Source organism: Lathyrus oleraceus, chromosome 7, assembly GCF_024323335.1.
Source record: "Lathyrus oleraceus cultivar Zhongwan6 chromosome 7, CAAS_Psat_ZW6_1.0, whole genome shotgun sequence".
Lineage (NCBI taxonomy): Eukaryota > Viridiplantae > Streptophyta > Magnoliopsida > Fabales > Fabaceae > Lathyrus > Lathyrus oleraceus.
In genome coordinates, this window is record NC_066585.1 from 352,722,661 (window position 1) to 352,746,375 (window position 23,715).

The 23,715-nt window shown below is 41.6% G+C and overlaps 1 protein-coding gene across 1 annotated transcript; it reads left to right on the forward strand.

The window, feature by feature from the left end:
* Window positions 1–5,097: 5,097 nt before the first annotated feature.
* Window positions 5,098–6,054, forward strand: LOC127103812 (uncharacterized). The gene has a single exon (XM_051041055.1). The coding sequence runs from the start codon at window positions 5,098–5,100 to the stop codon at window positions 6,052–6,054; it is 957 nt and encodes a 318-aa protein (XP_050897012.1).
* Window positions 6,055–23,715: the final 17,661 nt, after the last annotated feature.

The following is a 23,715-nucleotide window of genomic DNA, read 5'->3' on the forward strand; positions in this document are numbered from 1 at the left end:
AAACATTGAGCCAAGTAGAAGAACCATTGTCATGAGCATCTAAAGTGAGAGATACAAAAGCCATTGGAAGATTCCTAGGAGCTTGATTGTTTGATTGATTGCTTGAGTATTTGCTTTATTGCTTGCTATTCCAAAGGAAAGGGGACAACTTGGATCATAACTATGATCTCAATAAGGGAACTCCAATGTGGTTTTATTTCTCCTCCTTCATCTTTGCATGTTTAGGACCTTAGCCATTCTTCTTCTTCCCTTCACTCTAACCCAAGCCAAACTTTTGTGCAAACATTAACATTCTTTTCAAAACTAGAAACCTAAGCACTATGCTTTTGATTTTCCAAACTTCTTTTTCATAACACTTATTTTGAATTGAATCTTAAGTCAACTTTGACCTTACTTTGTGAATACTTTTCATTTGTAAATACAACTCACTCAGTTGTTTTTATGGTTCCAATGACCATTTGTGTTAAATCTTTTCATAAACATTAGCCATTAGGTTTGAGTTATCCTAGAGGTTGATATAATGCTCACCTGTATCCTTAGTGATGGACTATAAGTCTTCCATGCTTATTATAGGGTTAACCCCCTCACTAGCATGTTGAAGCTCTCCTCACATGGTGGATTTGTGGTTTTAGGTTGAGTTTTCTCCCTTTGATAACAAAAGACCTTAAGGCTTTTGGACCAATCAATTCACCAACTTGTTTTGAGATTTTTATCCCGAACTACGAGGTTTTGATCCTACCTTTTTAAGATGGTACGTAGGCAATGGGTTTATCCATTCAAACAAAAAAATTGTAAATAATTTGTATATTCTTCTCTCATCTCCTCAATCATGTTTGCACAAATTATTTTCACAAATACCAACCTACCTTACAACATTAGTGAAAAGGGCTCCTTAGGAGTACCTAGGATGTTTTGGGTGCTTAAAACCTTCCCATTGCATAACCAACCCCCTTACCCAGATCTCTGACATTTTTATTAGCTTTTGATTTGATAAAACTTCTCGGTTTTTGTTCGCTTTCTAACCTTTCCTTTGGATAAATAGAAGTGCGGTGGCGACTCGAATTATATGATTTACTTTTGATTTAGTCAATAAATCTAAAGGTAACGAATACCTCGCTACACCCACTTCTACAACATCCGAGCTAAGAAAAAGATAGTTATGGAAAGGATTGAGCAAAACTAGACTGCCATGCAGGCGGAGATGGCTCAAGTGAGGGCCCAACTAGGGCAACTCATGGACATCATGCAGAACATCGTCCATCGATAAGAAGAGAATCTCCAGGCTAACCCAGGGGCCAATGTCAACATGAACGCTGCTAATCCCATCATAGGGAATGGGATCTCGATCGCCAATCAAACCCATGTTAAAGGGATGCCTAACAATCCAAATGCTGCTCACACTTACCATGTCCCTATCCATGGGGGTCCCCAAGTTGGTACAGAGGACCACGATGGAGACTTCTTCATTCCTAGGAATGATTCAGTGTACGAACCTTTCGGGCCACCACAGAATGAGCTTGAAAGGAAACTCAAGATGATGGACAAAAGAGTCCGAGCCATTGAGGTCCTTAACACCTTCGGGCTGGAGGCTGCTGATATGTGCTTAGTCCCAGGGATCAAGATCCCAGCTAAGTTCAAAGTACCTGGCTTCGAGAAATATCAGGGAAATACCTGCCCCAAGACCCATGTCAGGTCTTACTGCAGGAAAATGGCTGCTTATTCGGGCGATGAAAAATTGCTGATACATTTCTTTCAAGACAGTCTCAGTGGAGCATCCCTCGAATGGTACATGCAGCTTGAACGCTCGCATGTACGTTCTTGGAGAGAGTTAGCAGAAGCTTTCTTGAAGCACTACCAGTATAACACTGACATGGCACCGAATAGGATGCAACTTTAGAGCTTGACTCAGAAATCCGAAGAATCCTTCAAAGAATACGCACAACATTGGAGGGACCTAGCTTCTAGGGTCCAGCCACCTATGCTTGAGAAGGAGCAGGTTGATATGTTCATGGGAACACTTCAGGGCCCTTACTATGAGAAGCTGGTAGGGAGTACATCGGCTGAATTCTCTGATCTGGTCGTTGCTGGCGAAAGGATTGAAAGCGGTGTAAAGGCCGGAAAGATCCCGAACCCTGCTAATCGTTCCTATGGGGCGAAGAAACCTTACAATGGTTTTCCTAAGAAAAAAGAGGGAGAGACCAACGCCGCATCAACCTCCAAGGGGAAGGGTAAAGCTTACCGAACCCCGTATTATCAGATCGCAGAAGTGACTCCTAACCACTATCAACCACCCACATACGCTATTCCTGCCGCTTTGTAGCAAGTCCCTGGCCAGCAGCCTGCCCAGTACCAGCAGCCGTACGCCCCCAGGCCGAACAATTATCAACAATACCCACCGGGCCAACAACGTCAAAGAAGACAAGAAAGGAAACTCGATCCTCTTCCTATGAGCTGCAGTCAACTACTAAACCATTTGTTGAACTGTTCTCTTATCAAGCTAAGGGAAGCCAGGCCTCCGCCGTCCCCACTCCCACCGGGATACGATGCAAACGCACGATGTGAGTTCCACACTGGGGCACCCGACCATACTCTTGATAATTGTAAAGCGTTCCGGTATAAAGTGCAAGATATCCTTGACTCGAATGCCATATCGTTCGCGCCAGCGAGGCCCAATGTCAACAATAATCCGATGCCTCCTCACGCCGGACATCTCGTGAACATGATCCAAGAGTCTGTTGTGGTCGACCGTATCTCGAAGGTCAACATGATAAAGACTCTGTTACTGGAAGTGAAGAAATAGTTGCTCCTAAGGAACGTGTTCCCTGGATGAAATAACGACTGTGCACGTTGTGGGGATACCCCACAAGGTTGTGAAGAGCTTAGAGAAGGTGTTCAAATGCTGATAGATCAGGGAATCTTCCTAGTAGAACATTCCTCGGCAGTCGACGAGGTGTCGACTCTGGAGATACCTTACTATCCAATACAAATACCTGTTGAGAATGCTCCCACAACGCCCCTGGTAATTGTTGTACCGGCTCCGTTCCCGTATGAAAACACCAAAGCGTCCCCTGGAACTATGACTCCACACGAAGAAAGGGTACTGATGAAGCCCGGTGCATTGATAGTGCGGGCATTCAATGGTTCACGTCGGTCCGTCGTATGAGAGGTAGACCTTCCTATCAAGATAGGGCCGTACACTTTCTTCGTGACCTTCTATGTGATGGATATCCATCCAGCATATAGCTGCCTCTTGGGCCGCCCATGGATCCACGTTGTAGGGGAAGTAACCACTACCCTCCATCAAAAACTGAAGTTTATCATCAGTGACAAGTTGGTCACCATTGATGGAGAGGAAGACATTCTGGTCAGCCAGCTATCCTCTTTCCAGTATGTTGAAGTGGATGGGGAGATTCACTAAACACCCTTTCAGGCATTCGAGATCACCAACGTGTTGATGAATCCCCTTAACGGAAGAACCTCCGGAAAATCTGAGCTCCCAATGTCGTCCCTAAAGGATGCTCAGACAATGATAAAAGCAGACCATCCGAAGGGATGGGGGAGAATCTTGGAGCTGCCTGTCAACAAAAACAGGTCTGGCTTAGGGTACCACCCAGAGCAGACGATCCAGCAAAGTACACCAATGAGGGGCGACGAGATGGCCCTTTCCATTCCAAAAAACTTCATAAATGATGGGCATCTCTTCCAGGAACAGGTCACCATGGTAGGCGAAGACCTTAATACCTCAGAAGCCGATTGCTTCGTGCTCAAGAAAGCGACAGGACAACAGCTCAACAATTGGAAAGAAGTGGACCTACCTGAAGTTACTTTATGTCAAACGTAATTTTCTATTTTTCGTTTCGGATCCCTATGCCTGTGCCCAAGGCATAATGGAACTTGTAGGGCCCCCGTTATTTTCATCATTGTTTTAAAATGAAATAAAATGAGTGTTTCGCATACAATTTTGCTCTCTGTCTTTCTCTTTTCATTTTTTCAATTTTTTTCTCTAAAATAAAGCATGAATCACTCATGCAGATCCGACTCGGATTCCATTGACAACAAAAATGCTATGGCTGATTATAATTTCGAGAGTCCGATCTACCGAGCTGAGGAAGATTGTGACGAAGATTGTGAACTCCCAGAGGAGCTAGCCAGGCTGCTACAGTAGGAATCCAAATTGATTCAACCGCATCAGGAGCCGTTGGAGACTATCAATCTTGGGACCGAAGACTGCAGGAAGGAAATTAGGATTGGCGCTGACCTACATGCCAAGGTCAAGAAGAGGTTGATCGAGTTACTGCATGAATATGTCAATGTGTTTGCTTGGTCATATCAAGATATGCCCAGGTTAGACACAGACATTGTGATGCACCGTCTGCCGCTCAAACAGGACTGTCCTCCAGTGAAGCAGAAATTAAGAAGAACTCGACCTGATATGGATATCAAGATTAAGGAAGAGGATCAAAAACAGTTGGATGCAGGTTTTTTAGTAGTTGCGAATTACCCTCAGTGGGTTGCCAATATCGTGCTTGTACCTAAGAAGGATGGTAAGGTACGCATGTGTGTGGATTACAGAGACCTGAACAGGGCTAGTCCAAAGGATGACTTTCCACTGCCACACATTGATGTGTTAGTGGACAATACCGCACAATTCTTTGTATTCTCCTTCATGGACGATTTCTCTGGATGTAACCAAATTAAATTGGATCTAGAAGACAGGAAGAAGACAACATTTATCACCCCGTGGGGGACATTCTGCTACAAAGTCATGTCGTTCGGCCTGAAGAACGATGGGGCAACGTATCAAAGAGCTATGGTCATCCTCTTTCATGATATGATCCACAAAGAGATTGAAGTATACGTTGATGATATGATTGCTAAGTCCCAAACAGAAGAGGAACACCTCACCCATTTGCACAAGTTGTTCGAGAGGCTGAGGAAGTTCTGATTGAGACTTAATCCAAACAAATGCACGTTTGAAGTAAGATCTGGCAAGTTGCTAGGTTTTATCGGGAGCCTGATTCCTCCAAGTGGATACCGATAAGTGGTCTCCAGGAGCCATCCATCTTGATACCACCGATACCAGGAAGACCACTTATCATGTACTTGACAGTTCTAGAGGACTCCATGGGCTGCGTGTTGGGTCAACACGACGAAACAGGTAGAAAGGAACATGTCATCTACTACCTTAGCAAGAAGTTCACTGATTGCGAATCGAGGTATTCTTCACTAGAAAAAACTTGTTGCGCCCTCGCTTGGGCTGCCAAACGATTAAGGCAGTACATGGTGACACACACCACTCTACTGATCTCCAAAATGGACCCAATTAAGTACATCTTTGAGAAACCCGCTCTTACCGGAAGGGTTTCCCGTTGGCAGATGGCCTTGACTGAATACGACATTCAACACGTCACCCAAAAAGCCATTAAGAGAAGTGTTTTGTCTGATTACTTGGCCCACCAGCTGGTGGAAGACTACCAGCCAATGAAATTTGATTTCCCCGACGAGGACATCCTATTCATAAGAGAATGTAATATCCCAGGCCCCGAAGAAGGCCCCAAACCGGGATCACGATGGATGCTCGCGTTCGATGGTGCTTCCAACGCACAAGGCCATGGAGTAGGTGCCATCATTACATCACCAACAGTATTTCATCTGCCTTTCACCGCAAGATTGTGTTTCGACTGCACCAACAATATGGCAGAGTACGAGGCATGTATCTTCGGTATTGAAGCGGCAATCGACTTAAGGATCAAGATACTTGAGGTTTATGGAGACTTAGCTCTCGTCATTAGCCAAGTACGGGGAGATTGGGAGATCTGCGATCAGAAGTTGATTCCATACAAAGAACACGTCCTAAAATTGATCCCTTACTTCGATCAAATCTCTTTTCATCACATCCCAAGGGAAGAGAATCAATTAGCAGATGCCCTTGCTACCCTAGCGGCCATGTTCAAAATCACTTGGAGGAATAAAGCTCCTGCTATCAGCATTGACCGCCTAGATGAGCCGGCATACTGTCTAGCTACCGAAGAAGAGTCAAATGGCAAACCCTAGTATCATGACATCAAGACGTATCTCGAAAAACAGGTGTACCCAGACAACGCGTCGATCACAGACAAGAAAGCTTTAAGGAGGCTCTCCTATAAGTTCTTCTTAAGTGGAGATGTGTTGTATAAACAAAGCTATGATTCAGTGTTACTCAGGTGCGTGGACAGACGCGAAGTCGAGCAAATTATAACTGACGTGCATGAAGGGTCATTTGGGACACACTCCAGCGGGCATTCAATGGCTAAAAAGATCCTCAGAGCAAGATACTACTGGTTGACCATGGAAACAGACTGCTTTTGTCACGTGCAGACTTATCACAAATGCCAAATCTATGCTGACAGGATACACGTGCCTCCGGTACCTCTCAATGTCATTTCATCGCTATGGCAGTTCTCTATATGGGGCATCGATGTGATCGGCCATATTGAACCAACTGCTTCGAATGGGCATATGTTCATCCTGTTCGCCATCGACTATTTTACCAAATGGGTAAAAGCTGCGTCATACACAAACGTCACCAAACAAGTAGTAGCTCGCTTCCTGAAACACGATATCATCTGCCTCTATGGGATTCCTAACAAGATCATCACCGATAATGGTTCGAATCTTAACAACAAGATGATGAAGGAATTGTGCAAGAGTTTCAAGATCGAACACCATAATTCTTCACCTTATCGGCCAAAGATGAATGGTGCAGTAAAAGCAGCCAATAAGATCATAAAAAAAGTTCTTCATAAGATGGAGAAGACATACAAGGATTGGCACGAGATGTTTCCCTTTGCACTGCATGGCTATCGTACTTCGGTACGAACCTCGATCGGGGCAACCCCGTTCTCTCTGGTATACGGTATGGAAGCATTCCTCCCAATTAAGGTAGAGATCCACTCGCTAAGAATCCTAGAAGACGTCAAACTAGACGAAGCAGAATGGATTCAGGCCAGACTCGATCAGCTGAACCTCATCGAAGAGAAACGCATGACAACTCTGTGCCACGGCCAACTTTATCAGAAGCAGTTGAAGAAGGCTTTCAATAAGAAAGTGCGTCCCAGGAATATCCAGGTCGGCGACCTGGTACTCAAAAAAATCCTGCCTATCCATACAGACCCTCAAGGAAAGTGGACCCCCAATTACGAAGGACCATATGTCGTGAGGAAGGTTTTCTCAGGAGGAGCCCTGATCCTCTCAACTATGGATGGGGACGATCTGGCGTCACCCATAAATGCAGACGCAGTCAAAAAATATTATGCCTGATATGTGACCCACTAAGTTGAGCACCCCAAGGGGCAACTTAGGCAAAAATGGGCATCCCGGTGGACCACAAAAAGAAAAGGTCCAGGAGAAAATTAGGGATGTAAAACAAAAGAACTAAAAACCCGCTAAGTTGATCCTCTCTCAAAGGGGCAACTTAGGCAAAAAAGGGTGTCCTGCTAGGTCAAAAACCCGAAAGGGCGGTCTAGGCAAAAGTTAAGGATTGATAGGCAAGACTGCGTATTGTTCAGGGTCTGTAAATGTATCCTCCCAAGCAGTGGAAACCCGAACGGAGGGATCAATCCAATCACTATCGACTGGGGCAAAGTGCGAAGATTCAGAAAGTATAACGGCCATAGCATGATTGGACCTTAACGAAAATCCGAGACTTTCCTATTGCCAAGTTATTTTCATGCAATTACCTCATTTAGGAATTGCTTCCTTATTGTAAACGCCCATTTACGGGCCCATTTTCAATCAATAAAATCTTCATTCAGAATCTCCTCTTTTTTTCCTATTTTTTTGCTTGTGTGCGAAATATAACCGTTATTTCTATATAAACAATGCATTGAAAATTTCGGGGATAACAACAGTAACGCTGAAATGAAAATCCAATTTTTTACGTTAATCACAAAGTGCCTAAAGGTAGGCACGATACCCAATTTGTTGTGCACATTGCACGAAGACATAAGATTGCTAAAATCCTGAGGAAACTACGGCCAAGAAGTTGTGAAGAATCGTCATTTACCTTGGTAGCCCCTCATTCTGTATTCATACACCAGCCTGGGTATCAAAGGATCCATGGAAGATTCTTTCCCCCAACGACAGTGGGAGGACGAGAAGTCGGGAAGTCTTGCAAGATGCATCCCGCACCCTACAAACAAGAGGCCTTGTGACCCAAGCAGATGTACCTCTGTTCAGGGCACACAACGCCCAAACTTGGGGCATCCGTAGACCCGCATACCAGCGCATAAGCCTGTCATGCATAATTCATACCGTTTCATGCATATCATCTGATATAATCATGAAGCTCTCTAAACGAGAAAGAAGCAAATCCAAAACTCTCTTGGCACTACTCAATAGCCCATTTTCGGCGGCACCTTCCTTGAATCCAACCTGGTGGATAAACCTTCTTTCAATACCCCCGTGGCATTCGGTCCCAGTCGAGAGAACCGTTTGTAAGTCCAGTCCCGTTGGCCAAACCATAGCGTCAGACCTCCCCGTGTGTCTTTGCAAATTGAATGTTTTTGACCAAGCCTTCCATTCGCTCTAGAGTGAGTCACATGGCTATAGCCTTTCTCTTCCTGTTCCAATAAGGTTAACTTTGGGACAACACCCCTAATGGTGTCTCCACTTCTTCTCTTTCCGATAAGGTTAAATTCGGAAACTCGTATTCATTTCCTCTCTTCCTGATAAGGTCAACTTCAGGGTTCATTTTTCGCCTTCCTGATAAGGTCAACTTCATGATCCATCTTCTTCTTTTCCTGATAAGGTCAACTTCAGGATCCATTTCTTCTCCTCCTGATAAGGTTAACTTCAGGACACCTTTCTTCCCTTTCCGATAAGGTTAAATATGGAAACTCGTATTCATTTCTTCTCTTCCTGATAAGGTCAACTTCAGGGTTCATTTTTCGCCTTCCTGATAAGGTCAACTTCGGGATACATCTTCTTCTCTTCCTGATAAGTTCAACTTCAGGATCCATTTCTTCTCCTCCTGATAAGGTTAACTTCAGGACACCTTTCTTCCCTTTCCAATAAGGTTAAATTTGGAAACTCGTATTCATTTCTTATCTTCCTAATAAGGTCAACTTCAGGGTTCATTTTTCGCCTCCCTGATAAGGTTAACTTCAGGATTCATTTCTTTCCTTCCGATAAGGTTAACTTCGGAACCCCCCATTTCGTGTCTTCTCTTCCCGATAAGGTTAACTTCGGGACCCCCCCCCCCTATTTTTCTTCTCCAGTTCCAAAAAGGGTAACCTTGGAATGTTTCCCCTAGCGATGTTGCCTCTTTTCTTCTCTCCTGATAAGGTTAACTCCAGGATTCATTTCTTCCCTTTCTGATAAAATTAAATTCGGAATCCCGTTTTCATCCCTTCTCTTCCTGATAAGGTTAACTTCATGATTCATTTCTTCCTTTTCCGATAAGGTTAAATTCGGAATCCCGCGCTCACTTCTTTCTTTCCTGATAAGTTTAACTTCAGGATCCATTCCTTCGCTTTTCGATAAGGTTAACTTCAGAACCATCTTCCATTTCTTTCCCTCTTAATGAGGTTAACTTCAGGATACTTCCCTCCTCTTCTCGATAAGGTTAACTTCAGGATCCGTTTCTTCTCTTCCTGATAAGATCAACTTCAGGATCCTTTTCCCGATGAGGTTAACTATGGAAAAATGTTTTCACCCCTTCTCTTCCTGATAAGGTTAACTTCAGGATACCTTTCTTCTCTTTCTAATAAGGTTAACTTCGGAAATCCGTATCCTACTTATTGTCTTCCTGATAAGGTTAACTTCACGATCCTTGTCTTCTCTTCCTTATAAGGTTAACTTCAGGACCATTTCCTTCTCTTCCCGATATGGTTAACTTCAGAAACCCGTTTTCATCTCTTCCTGATAAGGTTAACTTCAGGATCCCTTTCCTCCCTTTCCGATAAGGTTAACTTTGGAGCCCATCCCTTTACCCTTCTCTTCTCCTTCCGATAAGGTTAACTTCGGACCCCATCCCTCAACAAATAAGAATTGTGTTTGGCCTCCCCTTCTTTCTTCCCAGTTCGGAAAAAAAACAAAAAAATAAAATCCAGGTTCCACTTGGTAAACAATGCTCAAAAAAATCTTTCACCCATTTCTTCGCGACTGAAAATTTTCTCAATGAATGCTAGAGAGTTTCGAAAAAAAAATGAAAAAAGAAAAACTTGTTAATAAAAATACCGAGATCTTTTTGTGAAAAATAAAAAGGGAGAATAATCATACTGCATTAGCATCATGCATATGTCATGCATCTCTAACCTTTCACAACCATCGACCAGATAACGTTCGAATCCCCAGCAGCTGCCTTGCACAAAAACTATCTTGTTCATCCTATACCTCAGTGGAGAATTTCTTCATGACCTATCTTCACATTTCATTTGTTTTGGGTGGGCAAATTTTTCGATATTTTAGTATTTAATCCTCTCCTACCTTGAATGTCCTGGAAGCTGGTGCTATCCATACATTCAGGTTTGAGAAGATTAAATAGGGGCAGCTCACCCTACCTTTCACAAAGTTCATCTAGGTCACTAACCCTAGTCACATGCATAATTCATATCATTCATATCATTTGCATAACCAGGGTCCAATACATGAGGACAAGTATCTGGGATTCTTAGCCTTGTGCTTGCACCTAGTGGAAAATGGGATGTCTCTGCAGCTAAAGGTGGCTCAACGATCCAACCCTAAGTGGAGGTAACTCTTGGTGCTTATTCATTGCGCCCATCATTGAAGACTTCTTGGTTAGGCAAAACCCTAATTTGGGGGTGACCATCAGGTCACAGTTCTTTATGGAAGTTTACTGGGTTGTGTTTAGCTTTGACTTCATGGTCTTACACGTTCATCCTTTGCTTGATAGTATTGATTGGTGCAAGCCCACTTCCATGGCATCATAACTTGGTTCAATTCATTAATGGCATGTCATCCATTCATTTCCTCACTCCTAGCCCAGAGTTTGTTCATGGTTTGGGTTGTGTTCATTGCATCTGATTGTTTCTAGTGCATAGTTTGTTCATGGCATGACTATTGCTTCATGTAATCCCATTTCCCTTTGGGCCATGTTAAGGCCCAAGGTGATTCGTATAAATCTTATATCATCCACGTCCACTGTCTAGGTCATGTTTGTTGTTCGTTTATCCATGTCAAGATGATCCACTAAAGTCTTGTTAACCATCATTCATTATATCAATCGTTCAAGTATGTTGATTTTAAGAGGTTGAGGTTGGGTTATGCGAATGGTTCACTCAAGTCCATTTTCCATTCAATTCATTCCATTTTCAATACCATAGCTTGCTTATGCTCATTTCGATGTATTCAATTTCAAAGTCAATCAATTTCATTCGAATGCCATTCAAAATACATCAACCCATTCATTCATAAAATATCCATCACAAAGCAAAGCGTCCAACAACATGAGAAATTACAAAAATGGAAGTGTTGACCAAATGTTGACTTTGGTCAACAATTGACTTTTTGGTCAACTTTGAACAAAGTCCACCCATATCCGTAAAACCCTAAACTCTCATCCTAAGACCCAAAATCTTTTTTAATCTCCAAAGTTCCACCATGATCCATTTGTTTGCCATCTTCACATGAAGGCTTCAAGTTCAAACTTGACCTTTTGTGTTCAACCACCATTTTCCATGACCTACAAAATAAGGTAAAGCGTGAAATGCAATCAAATGGGAAGGATACAAATTGGTCAGAATCAACACCTAAACTATTCCGCAATATCATGGAAATTCTGTTAGGCAATTACCAAGTCAAAATGCAATGTTACATTGGCCATAGTTGGACTTTAATTTGAGCCTATGCATGCCTGAACCAAGCTAAAGCCATTCCCATTATCCAAGTTAAGACCGGTATCATTTGAATCAAAACAAAACCCTGCGATGCCAAACTTGTAATTGGCTTTCCAAATAACACAGACTTACTGCAAGTCTTGAACCAGAAAGCAATGCATCAGGCCCTAGTGCAGAACAGCTTGTTGGACTTGCTACCATTCATATAAACATGCATAGCACTTGAACATGCCGCAGATCATCATGTAAACCCGCTCCAAACTTGCACAAACACCCTGCACAACCAGCAATGCAGTAACTCTGGAACCATGCCAAATGTAGCTAAATAGAAGAACATCACACGCCTACAAATCGGTTGTGCCAGTCATGAGCCGTGATACCATATGCTGCAAGCCATTGTAAAAATGGAATAAGGAGGGAGTGCAGATGGCATTCTTCCGTTTCGTGTTGATCCCATGCAATCAGATCTTGAGCATTTTTTTGGGACTCTTGCTAAACGGTGCAAGAAAGATGAGCTAAATTTGAAGTCAATTACTATGGTTCAGCTTCCTGATGGTTGGCAACCCGGAAATCCAGAGGGGGCAGCTGTTTGGGATGAAGATTAGGGAAGTTTGAAGATCTCGCTTTTAATACGAAAAGTGCATCTTTAGTGCCAAAGCCTTCATTCATTCCCGGAGAAAATTCCTTTGATGATAGCTCAGTTCATGGTTCACCTGTGAATGCAAATGGGATGAAAGAAAATTTCACTAATGGTGGTTATACAGTTAAGAAGGAACATTCTTATGCACATAATGAAGACGACTTGGCAAAAAGCCCTCATGATAGCCCATTTGTAAGGAGTACAGCGGAGAGTCCTTCAAACGAATTTTCAACTGCTCCTTTTGCAAAAAGTTCCGAAGCAGATGCATAAACACACAGAAGTTTGATGAATCAACCTGGGGAGCATTTTAATACATCAAGCAGCAGGGATTCTGGTGACAATTTTGGCAATGGTCACGAGAAATTTTCAAGATTTGCTTCCATTGGTAACAGCAGGGAACACCCCTAACCATAACAGAAAGAAAAGAAGATATGACAGAATTCCAAAATTCTGGAGTTTGTAACAATGACATAGCAGGACCTTTTCTGCCTAACATTCCCTCAACAACCGCTTTGCGACCAATTCCTGACTCATTCAACTGAACTGAACTTCGAATCAATACCTGCAATGATTCGCCAATAACAAAAAATATATATAGCAGCTCAGCTCGAGAATCCTTTGTTGGTGTAAGCCCTAGAGGCCAATACTTTTTGGTACTTGTATCGAATTAAGAAAAGGCTTTTTCTTTATTATGGTTGATTAATAAAGTCCCTGGAATAGATAGTCTGTTTAATGTATTAAGTGTGACTTAATCATGAGAACACATTAAACATAAGGACACTATTCTTAAAGTATCTGTAGTCGAGCTTTAGTGTGAAGTGGGATAACATTAAAGCATTAAGACTATTATGTTTGTAGACTGATGATCACATCTCATGGATCATGGATAAAGAGTTATCAAGTCTTAAACATAGGTATGAATATTAGGAGTAATACTTATACCGGATTGACCCGCTATGAGAATACTATATAGAAAGTTATGCAAGGTGTCATAAGTTATTCTCATGGTGATAATAGTGTATTCCACTCTTCGACCTGAAACCACTATGGATCCTAGATGTAGAGTCGAGTGCTTTATTGCTGATCCAACGTTGTCCGTAACTGGATAACCATAAAGACAGTTGATGGGTACTCCACGAAGCATGCTGAGGGACATGAGTGACCTAGATGGAATTTGCCCATCCTGCATAACAGGATAAATGTCTATGGGCCCAATATTGAACTGGAAAAGGATGACATGGTCTATGCCTTGTGTTCAATATAGACATAAGGGCAAAAGGGTAATTATACACATAATTATTATCACAGATGGTTTTGTCAGATCACATGACATTTTCGTGTCTTGGGTAGCAGTGATGTGTTGCTAGATACCGCTCACTGTTTATTATATTAAATGCGTGATTTAATATAATTGCCAATGTCACGAAAACCTACAGGGTCACACACAAAGGACGGATTGATGAGAGATAGAGTAACTAAGGAATAACGTAAGGTACGGTGCCCTTAAGTGAATTATAGAACATCGTAAGGTACGGTGGACTTGAGTAGAATACGAAATATGGTAAGGTACCATGGGCTTAAGTGATTTTGGGCATATTATAAGATATGGGCCAAAATAAACTTAAGTGGGCTTTTAGCTTGAAGCCCACACAAGTGGTTCTATAAATAGAACCCTTGTGCAGAAGCAAAAATTGGCGGTTGCATTCTTTTCGTTTTCTCTCTCTCTCTCTCTCTCTTACTCAAAGCCTTCATTCGTACCAGCTAGCACTGAGATTGAAGGAAACCGTTCGTGTGGACTGAGTAGAGACGTTGTCATTGTTCAACGTTCGTGATCGTTTAGTGGATCTGCATCAAAGGGTTTGATTGTCACAAGAGATCTGCACCAAAGGTTTCAACCGTCACAAGAGGTAAATATTCTATCACTGATCATGACCATTCGTAAGGATCTCTAAAGGAGAAATTTTTAATTTCCGCTGCGCTTTGGGTCGCAATTCTCCTTCATCCTTTTCATCCCAATTTATTATACTGGCTACAGTGATGGAGAAAACCGCTTTTGCTGAAATCTGTTCGCGATATTTACCGGCGTGGCAGTCTGTTATTAAGCCAATGGCATTCCGCAAAAACCAGCAAAGCATGGTAGAAACCTGCACAAATGAGGCGTCAATTAAAGGAAAGGTGTATCGAATTTGTTTTCTTCTCAAGCATAATAATCACGACAGCTTAACACACTTCCACCCACTTAGTATGCAAGCAATCCCGACCCTTGTGGCGTTCCTGCGTTGAAAAGGTATTGGTGAAATGCTGCAGCCTATACAGGCCTGCAGCCATTCATATAACCAGCATAAACATAAGTCAAGTTGCAGAAACAACGATCCACCTGCAATAGAGCTTAAGTCAGAACACGATACACATAGGCTTCGGGACATGGAAACCAAATCAAGAACCGTGCTATGAGGCACAAGCCCTAAGGTGTTGCTAACAAGGGAAAACCAAGTATGTTTTCTGCAGGACACAATAACTGTTGCAGTCATCATGCACATGATCACCTGCGGTAAAAGAGAATAAGCCAAACCATTAGCGGTGGACATCAACATAGTTTACTCACAGAAGCATGATGACCTATGTTATATTTCATTGCAAGCTAACCATTCAAGCCAAGCAATCATCAGGCACTTAGTCGTCGTGCATTTGAACACCTGCAGGAAAATAAATTGACCAAATTATTGCAATAGGTGATGCACCACGTTATACGCCTGTGGAACCATGATTCATCACATCAAACCAATCCCAAATGGGACATAGCCATGTCAAGGTGTGATGAATACCCTGCAGGGCCAAGTCAGTAACACTGAGCAAAAAGATAAGCTGCAACGACATAACATTTACACCTCAATTTTCATTTTCAACTGACATAACTGACCATTCACCAATTAAATTGCACTAACCAGGTAATGCCAGCAAGATTACCTAGAGATCCACCATAATCAAAACTGAAATTATGACTGCGCTAAATGAAAAAACTGATGGACGAGATTAACATTAAGCTACTGATAAAGTGTGCCCGGACTACTAATGGTTTAGTCACCTGTAACCATATATTCCCTCTGCTTTCTGCTGTTATTAAAGTCTTGCCAGGAAATGTTTTCGAGAATATACTTGATATTCTTCCGGTTATTGGGGTATCAGCCGTTGCACAGATTGACATTCATTCAAAGCATGTTTTTGAGGATCTTATATCTACAATTTGTCCTTGCTGGCTGTCTAAGACAGATCATGTAGAGAAATTACTGAAGGTTTTCATAGATATATTTCCTGAAACAGTTGAGCATAAAAGGCTATCCATTGTTTTACATCTCCTATCGAACTTTGGGCAAGGGTAAAAGGTTGTCCTCATTGCTTATCTTGTTGTTCTCTTCACTGGTTTCAAGGAAAGCCAACCTTTTCGTCAATATTCAGACGCCAGATGATTTATCATTTTGTACTAAAGAAAGGGAATATGAATTAGCAGTGTAGATTTGTGAGCAGTTTACAAATTTGACATGCCGGCAAGGAGTTATTGAAGTAGTTGGGGTTATATACGAAGTTTGTAAAGAGACCGAGGATTAAGGTTTTGAACTCAACATGAGCTGGGTGTGTTAGGAATCAAACCGTCAACATGAAAGGGCCCCGGAAGGGCCCCGGAAGAGCTTCTAGAAGAAGCTAACTCCAAAGGAGAAAGCGCAACAAAATCTCTGCAACCTTCAAAAGCCAGAACAACTCCCTCTACACCTCACGGCGCAACTGAGCCGGTGATACCATACCTTCCTTCGCTGACGAGATAACTTCCAAAACAACAGCCTGCAAACAAACACAAAAAACTCAAAATAGAAACTCACAAGAAAACCAATCTTCAACTCTTCTCCACAATTCATAACAGACAGAAATTTCTCAATAGAAAAACCTATCAGTCTCACTTCAACTTTTAAACAGAACTTACAATTAACTTCAAAAATATAACAGTATCAAAAATCAGTTGCAAAATTCATCAATCCCTAAGCTGCCCTTAGCTGATCTAAACTGCCCCATTCGGTTGCAACCAACTCCGACTTCTATAAAACCAACCAGTTCCCAATCATTTGGGGGATTCTCCATTTTTTTTGCTCTCATCTTCATCACTCTCAATCACACGTGATTCTCACAGCTCCCTCCCAATTCCTCACTATACGCTCTCCATTACCGTAACTGTTTGAGCTTCAACATCAGAAGCTCTAACCAGTTGAGCTTTAACCTTCATCATCCTCTATGATACAATAAACTGCAGGTGCATCTCAAGAAGAAGTTATTCCCACGGGTTGGAGATTGCAGAAGAAGAAGATTGCTTCGCATTCATAAAGAAGAAGGAAACATCCTCACTACCTGGAACTAGAGCCCTCGTCGGCGCCAACATAGTCATCACCGTCGTCGCATCCGATAAGGTAAGGTTTCGAAACTAGCTTTCTTTCAATCCTTCGTAGCCATGACGTAGATGAGAACTAGGGAGTTCAGAGCCCCAATCCCTTGGGCTCTGATCCTCGGAGAGAGGCATTTGATTTAGAATCTCGGTCTTAGGATTCTTGGAAGATGCCGTTTCAGTTGTGGATCTGGAATAAGGATTTCGTAGAATTGATGAGATATTCAGACTAAGGAGGTGTAGACGAACTAGTCGATGTATAGAATTCCTGTTTTGGTGGCCACCGCCGCCGGAAGCGATTTCTGGCGCGGTGGTCCACGGCGGTGATAAGTGAGAGGTTCACCGGAACCGTGTCTCTGGTTAGCGAGCGCCTTCAGGCTATTTTTTCAAACCAAGTCTTCTTCCCTAATTGCCACATGACTGAATTGCTGAGGGTCAAGAGATTGGGCTTCTGCAAGCCAAGCCCAATACAGTTGTTGGTTACCATCCCCATGTTCCAAACACACCCCTTGGCCAGAAGGCCAGTTTTAGTGGGCCTTGACCCGTAGGCCCACTCGCCTGGAGGGAAATCTTGCACCCTATAATTCCATTATGCACCTTCTGGCCATTTTCAATTATTTTATTTTGTTTGTTGTTTTTTGCGTGGATTTTTTTATTGTTTTAACTTACTTGGTTATTAGAATTAGTAGTAGTACATTTAGTAGAATTTAATTAGAGTCAATTTAGATTTTTAACATGATTAGGATTTATTTGTTTTGTTAATCCATTTGTTAACCATGAAAAAACTCCCTAAAAAATGCTTGATTACCATGTGAGGTTTGATTAGAATTTTCCCATAATTCTTGACTTTTTAATTCATGTTTAGGAGTAATATTGATAAATGCCACGTTCGTGTTCATGTCTTGAATTTTAATTCCATTTAAAGTGTTCAAGTTCTTTGATTATGGTTGTTAGACCCAAATTGAAAATGTTATTTCAATTTGACATGACGAGTTAGCATGTCCATTATTGTTCACCATGATCACTATACCATATCATTCCATCATTATACCATCTCATTCACGTGAATTAGCATTGTAATTCCATTTTATTAATGCATATTAACCACTTGTTGTTTTTTGGTGGTGACATGTGAGCAAGAGATCCGAACATCCTCCAAGTATTCCTTTTATTTTTATTCAATAGTTTGTAAAGAGTAGCTCCATTTCATGGCTTTATGTTGTATTGTGTGGGTTCCCCCCATTGTGGGTCAAATGCCCCCCCTCCCTTAACCATGTAATAACTTAGATTTATTGCTTTCTAGCTTAGTTTACCATGCATGTAAATAATCAAGATAAAATACAAAACGATAAATAAAGCCTTTCAAAAGAAACAAAAGGTACTTGATTCAACGTCAAGTTATTTTCCGAATAAAACTCACACCATTGCAACGTGAATGCTTGATCCAACGTCAAGCATTCTCCATCCACTCCAAGATCCATCGTTTACATCTCTTCTCCATTCTCTTCTCAACCTTATCCTATCTCACCTTCATTCTTCACTCACTATTTTCATAATAAAATCAAACACTTTATTCAACGTCAAGTTCCTTTTTCAAAACCATTTTCATAACAAATTGGAATGCAAATGGGGTGTACGTGTTTGTACACAACATTCAAGTAATTTGGTTGTCGGCCGTACCTAGCCTGAGGACCCGACACTTGACTTTCCCCCCCTAAAAACATCTAATGATTCAAACAAGTTAGATCTAGGCGCTATGAGGAAGAAAAAGAATAGTTAGGACTTCATTGTCCTCTCGATTCCCATGTACTTTGATTGTTGATTGTACTTAGTCAAGGGTTAGAGACTTGTCTCCCTCTAAGTTCTAATGATTAAACTTGCCAAATTCTTTTCATAATTCAAATCTCTTTTGGATGAAAAAGAGTGGTTAGGATAAATTATCCTCTTAACTCCCGAGTTATTGGATCGTTGACTGTATCTAGCCAAGGGTTTAATGCTTGTCTCCATGCATAAAATCAACCCTAACAAATCAAATCATCTTTTGCCTTAGTGCACTCTTCAAAACCTTTCAATAAGGACGTGTTACTTATGTTCTACCGTGAACGAAGCTTAAGCCTCCATATGTGAGCAAGTAATGTTTAACTGCTAGAGTGCGAACCAAGCATATCCATTTTACCGCAAACAAGCAAATACTTTCTGCTCCCATGACAGAGTATATAAGCAAGTGAACAGTAGCGCGCGAACGTCAATACTGTTCAGTATAAACAACCAAACAAATACGCCATTTTTGAGCCAAACTACAAAGCTTTGACTTCCCTATTGCACGTATGGGGATACGTAGGCACAAGGGCCCAAATCCTTGGCGAGCACACTAAATTAAAACTTATTTTCTCTCCCATCGCATCTTTCATCTTACTCCTTATAGCAAGCAACTTACAGATAAATAAACATCCATACGCATTTGATACGAGCAAGTGGTTCCCATGGAATACCATGGATGTGAGGGGTGCTAATACATTCCCCTTGCATAACCGACTTCCGAATCCACTCTTGGTTGCGAGACCATTTCTCTCATTTGGGGTTTTATCTCTATTTTCCCTTTCCTTTGGAATAAATAAAATCCGGTGGCGACTCTGTATTTTTTGCGGTGCGTCAACGCTCAGCAGAGACAAGACCCTTCACCTTCCAATGAAGTAGAAGAGTTCTTACGCATTATCAAGAAGAGAGATTATCAAGTAGTTGACCAGCTTAACCAGGCACCCTCGAAGATCTCAATGTTGTCTTTATTAATGTGCTCGGAGGCCCATAGGGATGCTTTGGTAAAAATTTTAAGGATAACTCACGTGCCGCAAGAGATCTCTGTTTGTCAGTTTGAAGGGGTAGTTAACAATACCGCTACTAGCTTAAGCTTAGGTTTCAGTGGTGAAGAGCTTCCCACCAAGGGGAGGAATCATAACAAGGCTCTCCACATTTCTATTAAGTGTGTGGACATAGTCCTATCAAGAGTTTTGGTAGACACTTGGTCTTCCTTCAATGTGATGCCTAAGAGCTCCCTTACTAAGCTAACTATTGAAGGAATCATAATGAAACCGAGTGAGCTTATAGTAGGAGAATTTGATGGGACTAGGAGGACTATAATCGGTGAGGTGAATTTGCATATGAAGATTGGTCCCCATACTTTCTTTATCACTTTCTTCGTAATGGACATCTATCCAACCTACAATTGTCTGCTTGGAAGGCCTTGGATCCATTCAGCTGGTGCAGTCACTTCAACGCTTCACCAAAGATTGAAATTTTTAGCTAACGATAAACTGGTTGTTGTCGAGGGTGAGGAGGACATTATGGTAAGTCACCTCGCATCTTTCCATTACATTGAAGGAGAAGGGGATATGAGGGAAATCATGTTCCAATCATTTGAAGTTATCAATGTTGAAATGGTTCGCCAACAAGGGATGAATCAAAAGATGCCGAATCTCCAATGGCCTCTCTTAAGGACGCCCTGACAATCATAAATGATGGGGAAGAATGCTTGAACTGCCTGCCAATAAGGACCACCCGGTTTAAGATACAACTCCCATAATTTGAAGAAGCCCGCATCGATAGCTACAAAGGGATCAACGCTCCCGCTACCTAAAAACTTCTCAAGTGCTAGTTACCTTGATGACAACCGTATATGTGCCGTGGAAGAAGATGAAGAAGAAGATGATGGATTGGTCTTCAAAAAGACAAATGGAAAGGGTGCCACCAAATGGACCGAGATTGAAATACCTAAAGTGACCCTGAATAAAATCCAATTCCCAATGTTGTTTTCTTTTCTTTTTATCAAAAGAACTCATGTCAAGCCCAAGGCATGAGGGAATCATTTGTAGGGCCTCATCAAATTTCCTTATTAATCATTAATGAAAAAGGTTCATGTTCGCAATCAATTTTGAGATCCTTGTCTTTCATTTATTTATTTCACCTTTTTCAAAATGGCAATTTTCTTAAAAAAAAATTCTTTTCAAATCATTCTCTCTTTCATATCAATAAAAGCATGGACCTTAAATCGTGTATGTTTCCCTCGACAACCACCAATGACAATTCTGCTACGGTCTCATACGACTTTGACAACCCAATTAATCAAGCCGATGAAGAGTGTGAGGAAGAGGCCGAACTCCCCGAAGAATTGGCAAGGTTGCTCAAGCAAGAGGAAAAATTCATCCAGCTGCACGAAGAATCAGTGGAAGTGATTAACCTTGGGACAGACGAGGAAGCGAAAGAAGTCTGAGTCGGCTCCGCTCTAAAAGACGATGTGAAGGAAAAATTGATCGAGCTCTTGAAGGAGTACAAATATGTGTTTGCATGGTCATACCAAGACATGGCTGGCCTAGATACTGACATTGTAGTCCACCATATACCTCTTAAATAAGAATGTCCTCCAATAAAGCAAAATCTATGAAGGACCCGTCCCGATATGGCTATGAAAATCAAGGAGGAGGTACAAAAACAGCTCAACAGTGACTTCCTAGAAGTCTCTAATCATCCTCAATGAATTTCTAACATTGTACCTGTACCTAAGAAGGATGGAAAAGTGAGAATGTGCGTAGATTATAGAGATCTAAATAGAGCAAGTCCAAAAGATGACTTTCCACTACCACATATTGACTTGCTAGTAGAATACCGCTCAGTTCTATGTTTTCTCTTTTATGGATGGTTTCTCCGGTTATAACCAGTTGGTTCTATGTGTTGGCAGCAATTTTGGTAAAACCTAGAGTGTTCACAAGTTGTCACAAGTGTTGTCTTGACATAAGATAACATGTACCTGCAGAGTGTTTAAAATGTGAATGTGCAGGATTTTACTGAGATGTCAGACCCGATGCCATGACATCTGTATACAGAACATTCAGTATGAATGTTATGTATTGTGTGATTGCGTTTTTTATGCTAATCTATGTATGATTGAAGAGATGATTTAACACGCCATTCAATCAGTAATTACAACCAGATTGACTTATTTTCCAACGAGATATAATCAGCTGTCATGAGAAGATATGAATGGAAAATAGTTTTAGGGTTTTGTAATGTCCAAGCCCAGCCAAACACTTCTATATAAAGGACATGGAAAACCTGGTTTTATACATAAGAAATAACGAACGAAATATTGAGAGAGAATAAGGGTTTTAGTCTTGTGTGGTAGTGTGTATTGTGAGCCATTCATTCATCCATAGATGATTGAATTGGACTGACTTTTGAGTTGTAATTTGTCCACTCTAAGCTTTGAAGCATGAGTGTGTGTTTACTTGATTGAAGCTTTTAAGAAAGATCAAGTATGTGTTCTTGAAGAGTGTCTTTTTTTCATTGTAATTCTTGTTTTATATCACTGCTGTGATTGAGGGGGAGTGAGTAGGATCTCATATCTAAGAGTTCTTAGGTAGAGGTCACATGGGTATAGATTAGGTGAAAAGACTGTAAATTGAGGTTGTCTACTGAGAATCTTTGAACTAATTCTGTTTAGTGGATTTCCTTCCTGGCTTGGTAGCCCCCAGACATAGGTGAGTTTGCACCGAACCGGGTTAACAATTGCTTGTGTCTCTTGCATTACTATTCTTTATCTTTTATCCTGTTATTATTGTTCAGATATTAGTGTCGTAACATTAAGCTCTGGGTAATTAGCCTTGGAAGTCTATGGAGATTCAACCTTGGTAATCAGCCAATTCAAAGGAGATTGGGATACTAGAGATCATAAGCTCATTCCTTACAAAGAGCATGTATTGAAACTAGTCCCCTAATTTGATGAGATTACATTCCACCACATCCCTCGAGAAGAGAATCAGCTAGCTGACGCCTTGGAAACTTTGGCATCCATGTTTAAAGTTAAGTGGAAGAACGAAGCGCCATCATTTCACCTCAACTACTTGGACGAGCCTGCTTACTGTCTGGAAGCAGAAGACGAAGCTGACGGTCATCCTTGGTTCTACGACATCATGAAATTCTTAGAGAACCAAGAGTACACTATGGACGCATCCATCACCGACAAGAAGTATCTTCAGAAACTATCATCCAAAGTCTTCTTACATGGAGGGGTATTATAAAAGATGAATTATGATTCCGTTTTGCTTAGATGTGTAAACAAGCAAGAAGAAAACCAGATTATAACGGAAATTCACGGAGGATCCTTTAGGACGCATGCCAGTGGAAACACTATGGTAAAGAAAATCTTAAGGGTCGACTACTATTTAATGACTATGGAGGTTGACTGTCATCGCCACGCCCAAACATGCCACAAGTTCCAGATCTATGCCGACAAGATCCATGTGTCACTAACACCGATTAATGTCCTAACATCATCTTGGCCCTTCGCCATGTGGGGCATTAACATGATCATACGCATAGAGCCAACTGCCTCGAATGGACACCACTTCATCCTTGTAGCCATTGACTACTTCGCAAAATGGGTAGAAGCAGCCTCGTACGCCAACATTACCAGACAAGTGGTGACTCAATTCCTCAGGAAAGAAATCATTTGTCGTTATGGGGTCCCTAATGAGATCATTATTGATAATGGATCTAACCTCAATAATAAAATGATGAAAGAGCTATGCCAAAATTTCAAGATCGACCACCACAACTCATCGCCTTATAGGCCTAAAATGAATGGCGTTATTGAGGCAGCTAACAAAAACATCAAGAAGATCATGCAAAAGATGGTGGAAACCTACAAAGATTGGCACGAAATTCTCCCATTCGCGTTACAAGGTTATCGTATTTCAGTACGCACTTCCATTGGGGAAACTCCTTTCTCCCTTGTGTATGGCATGGATGCAGTCTTT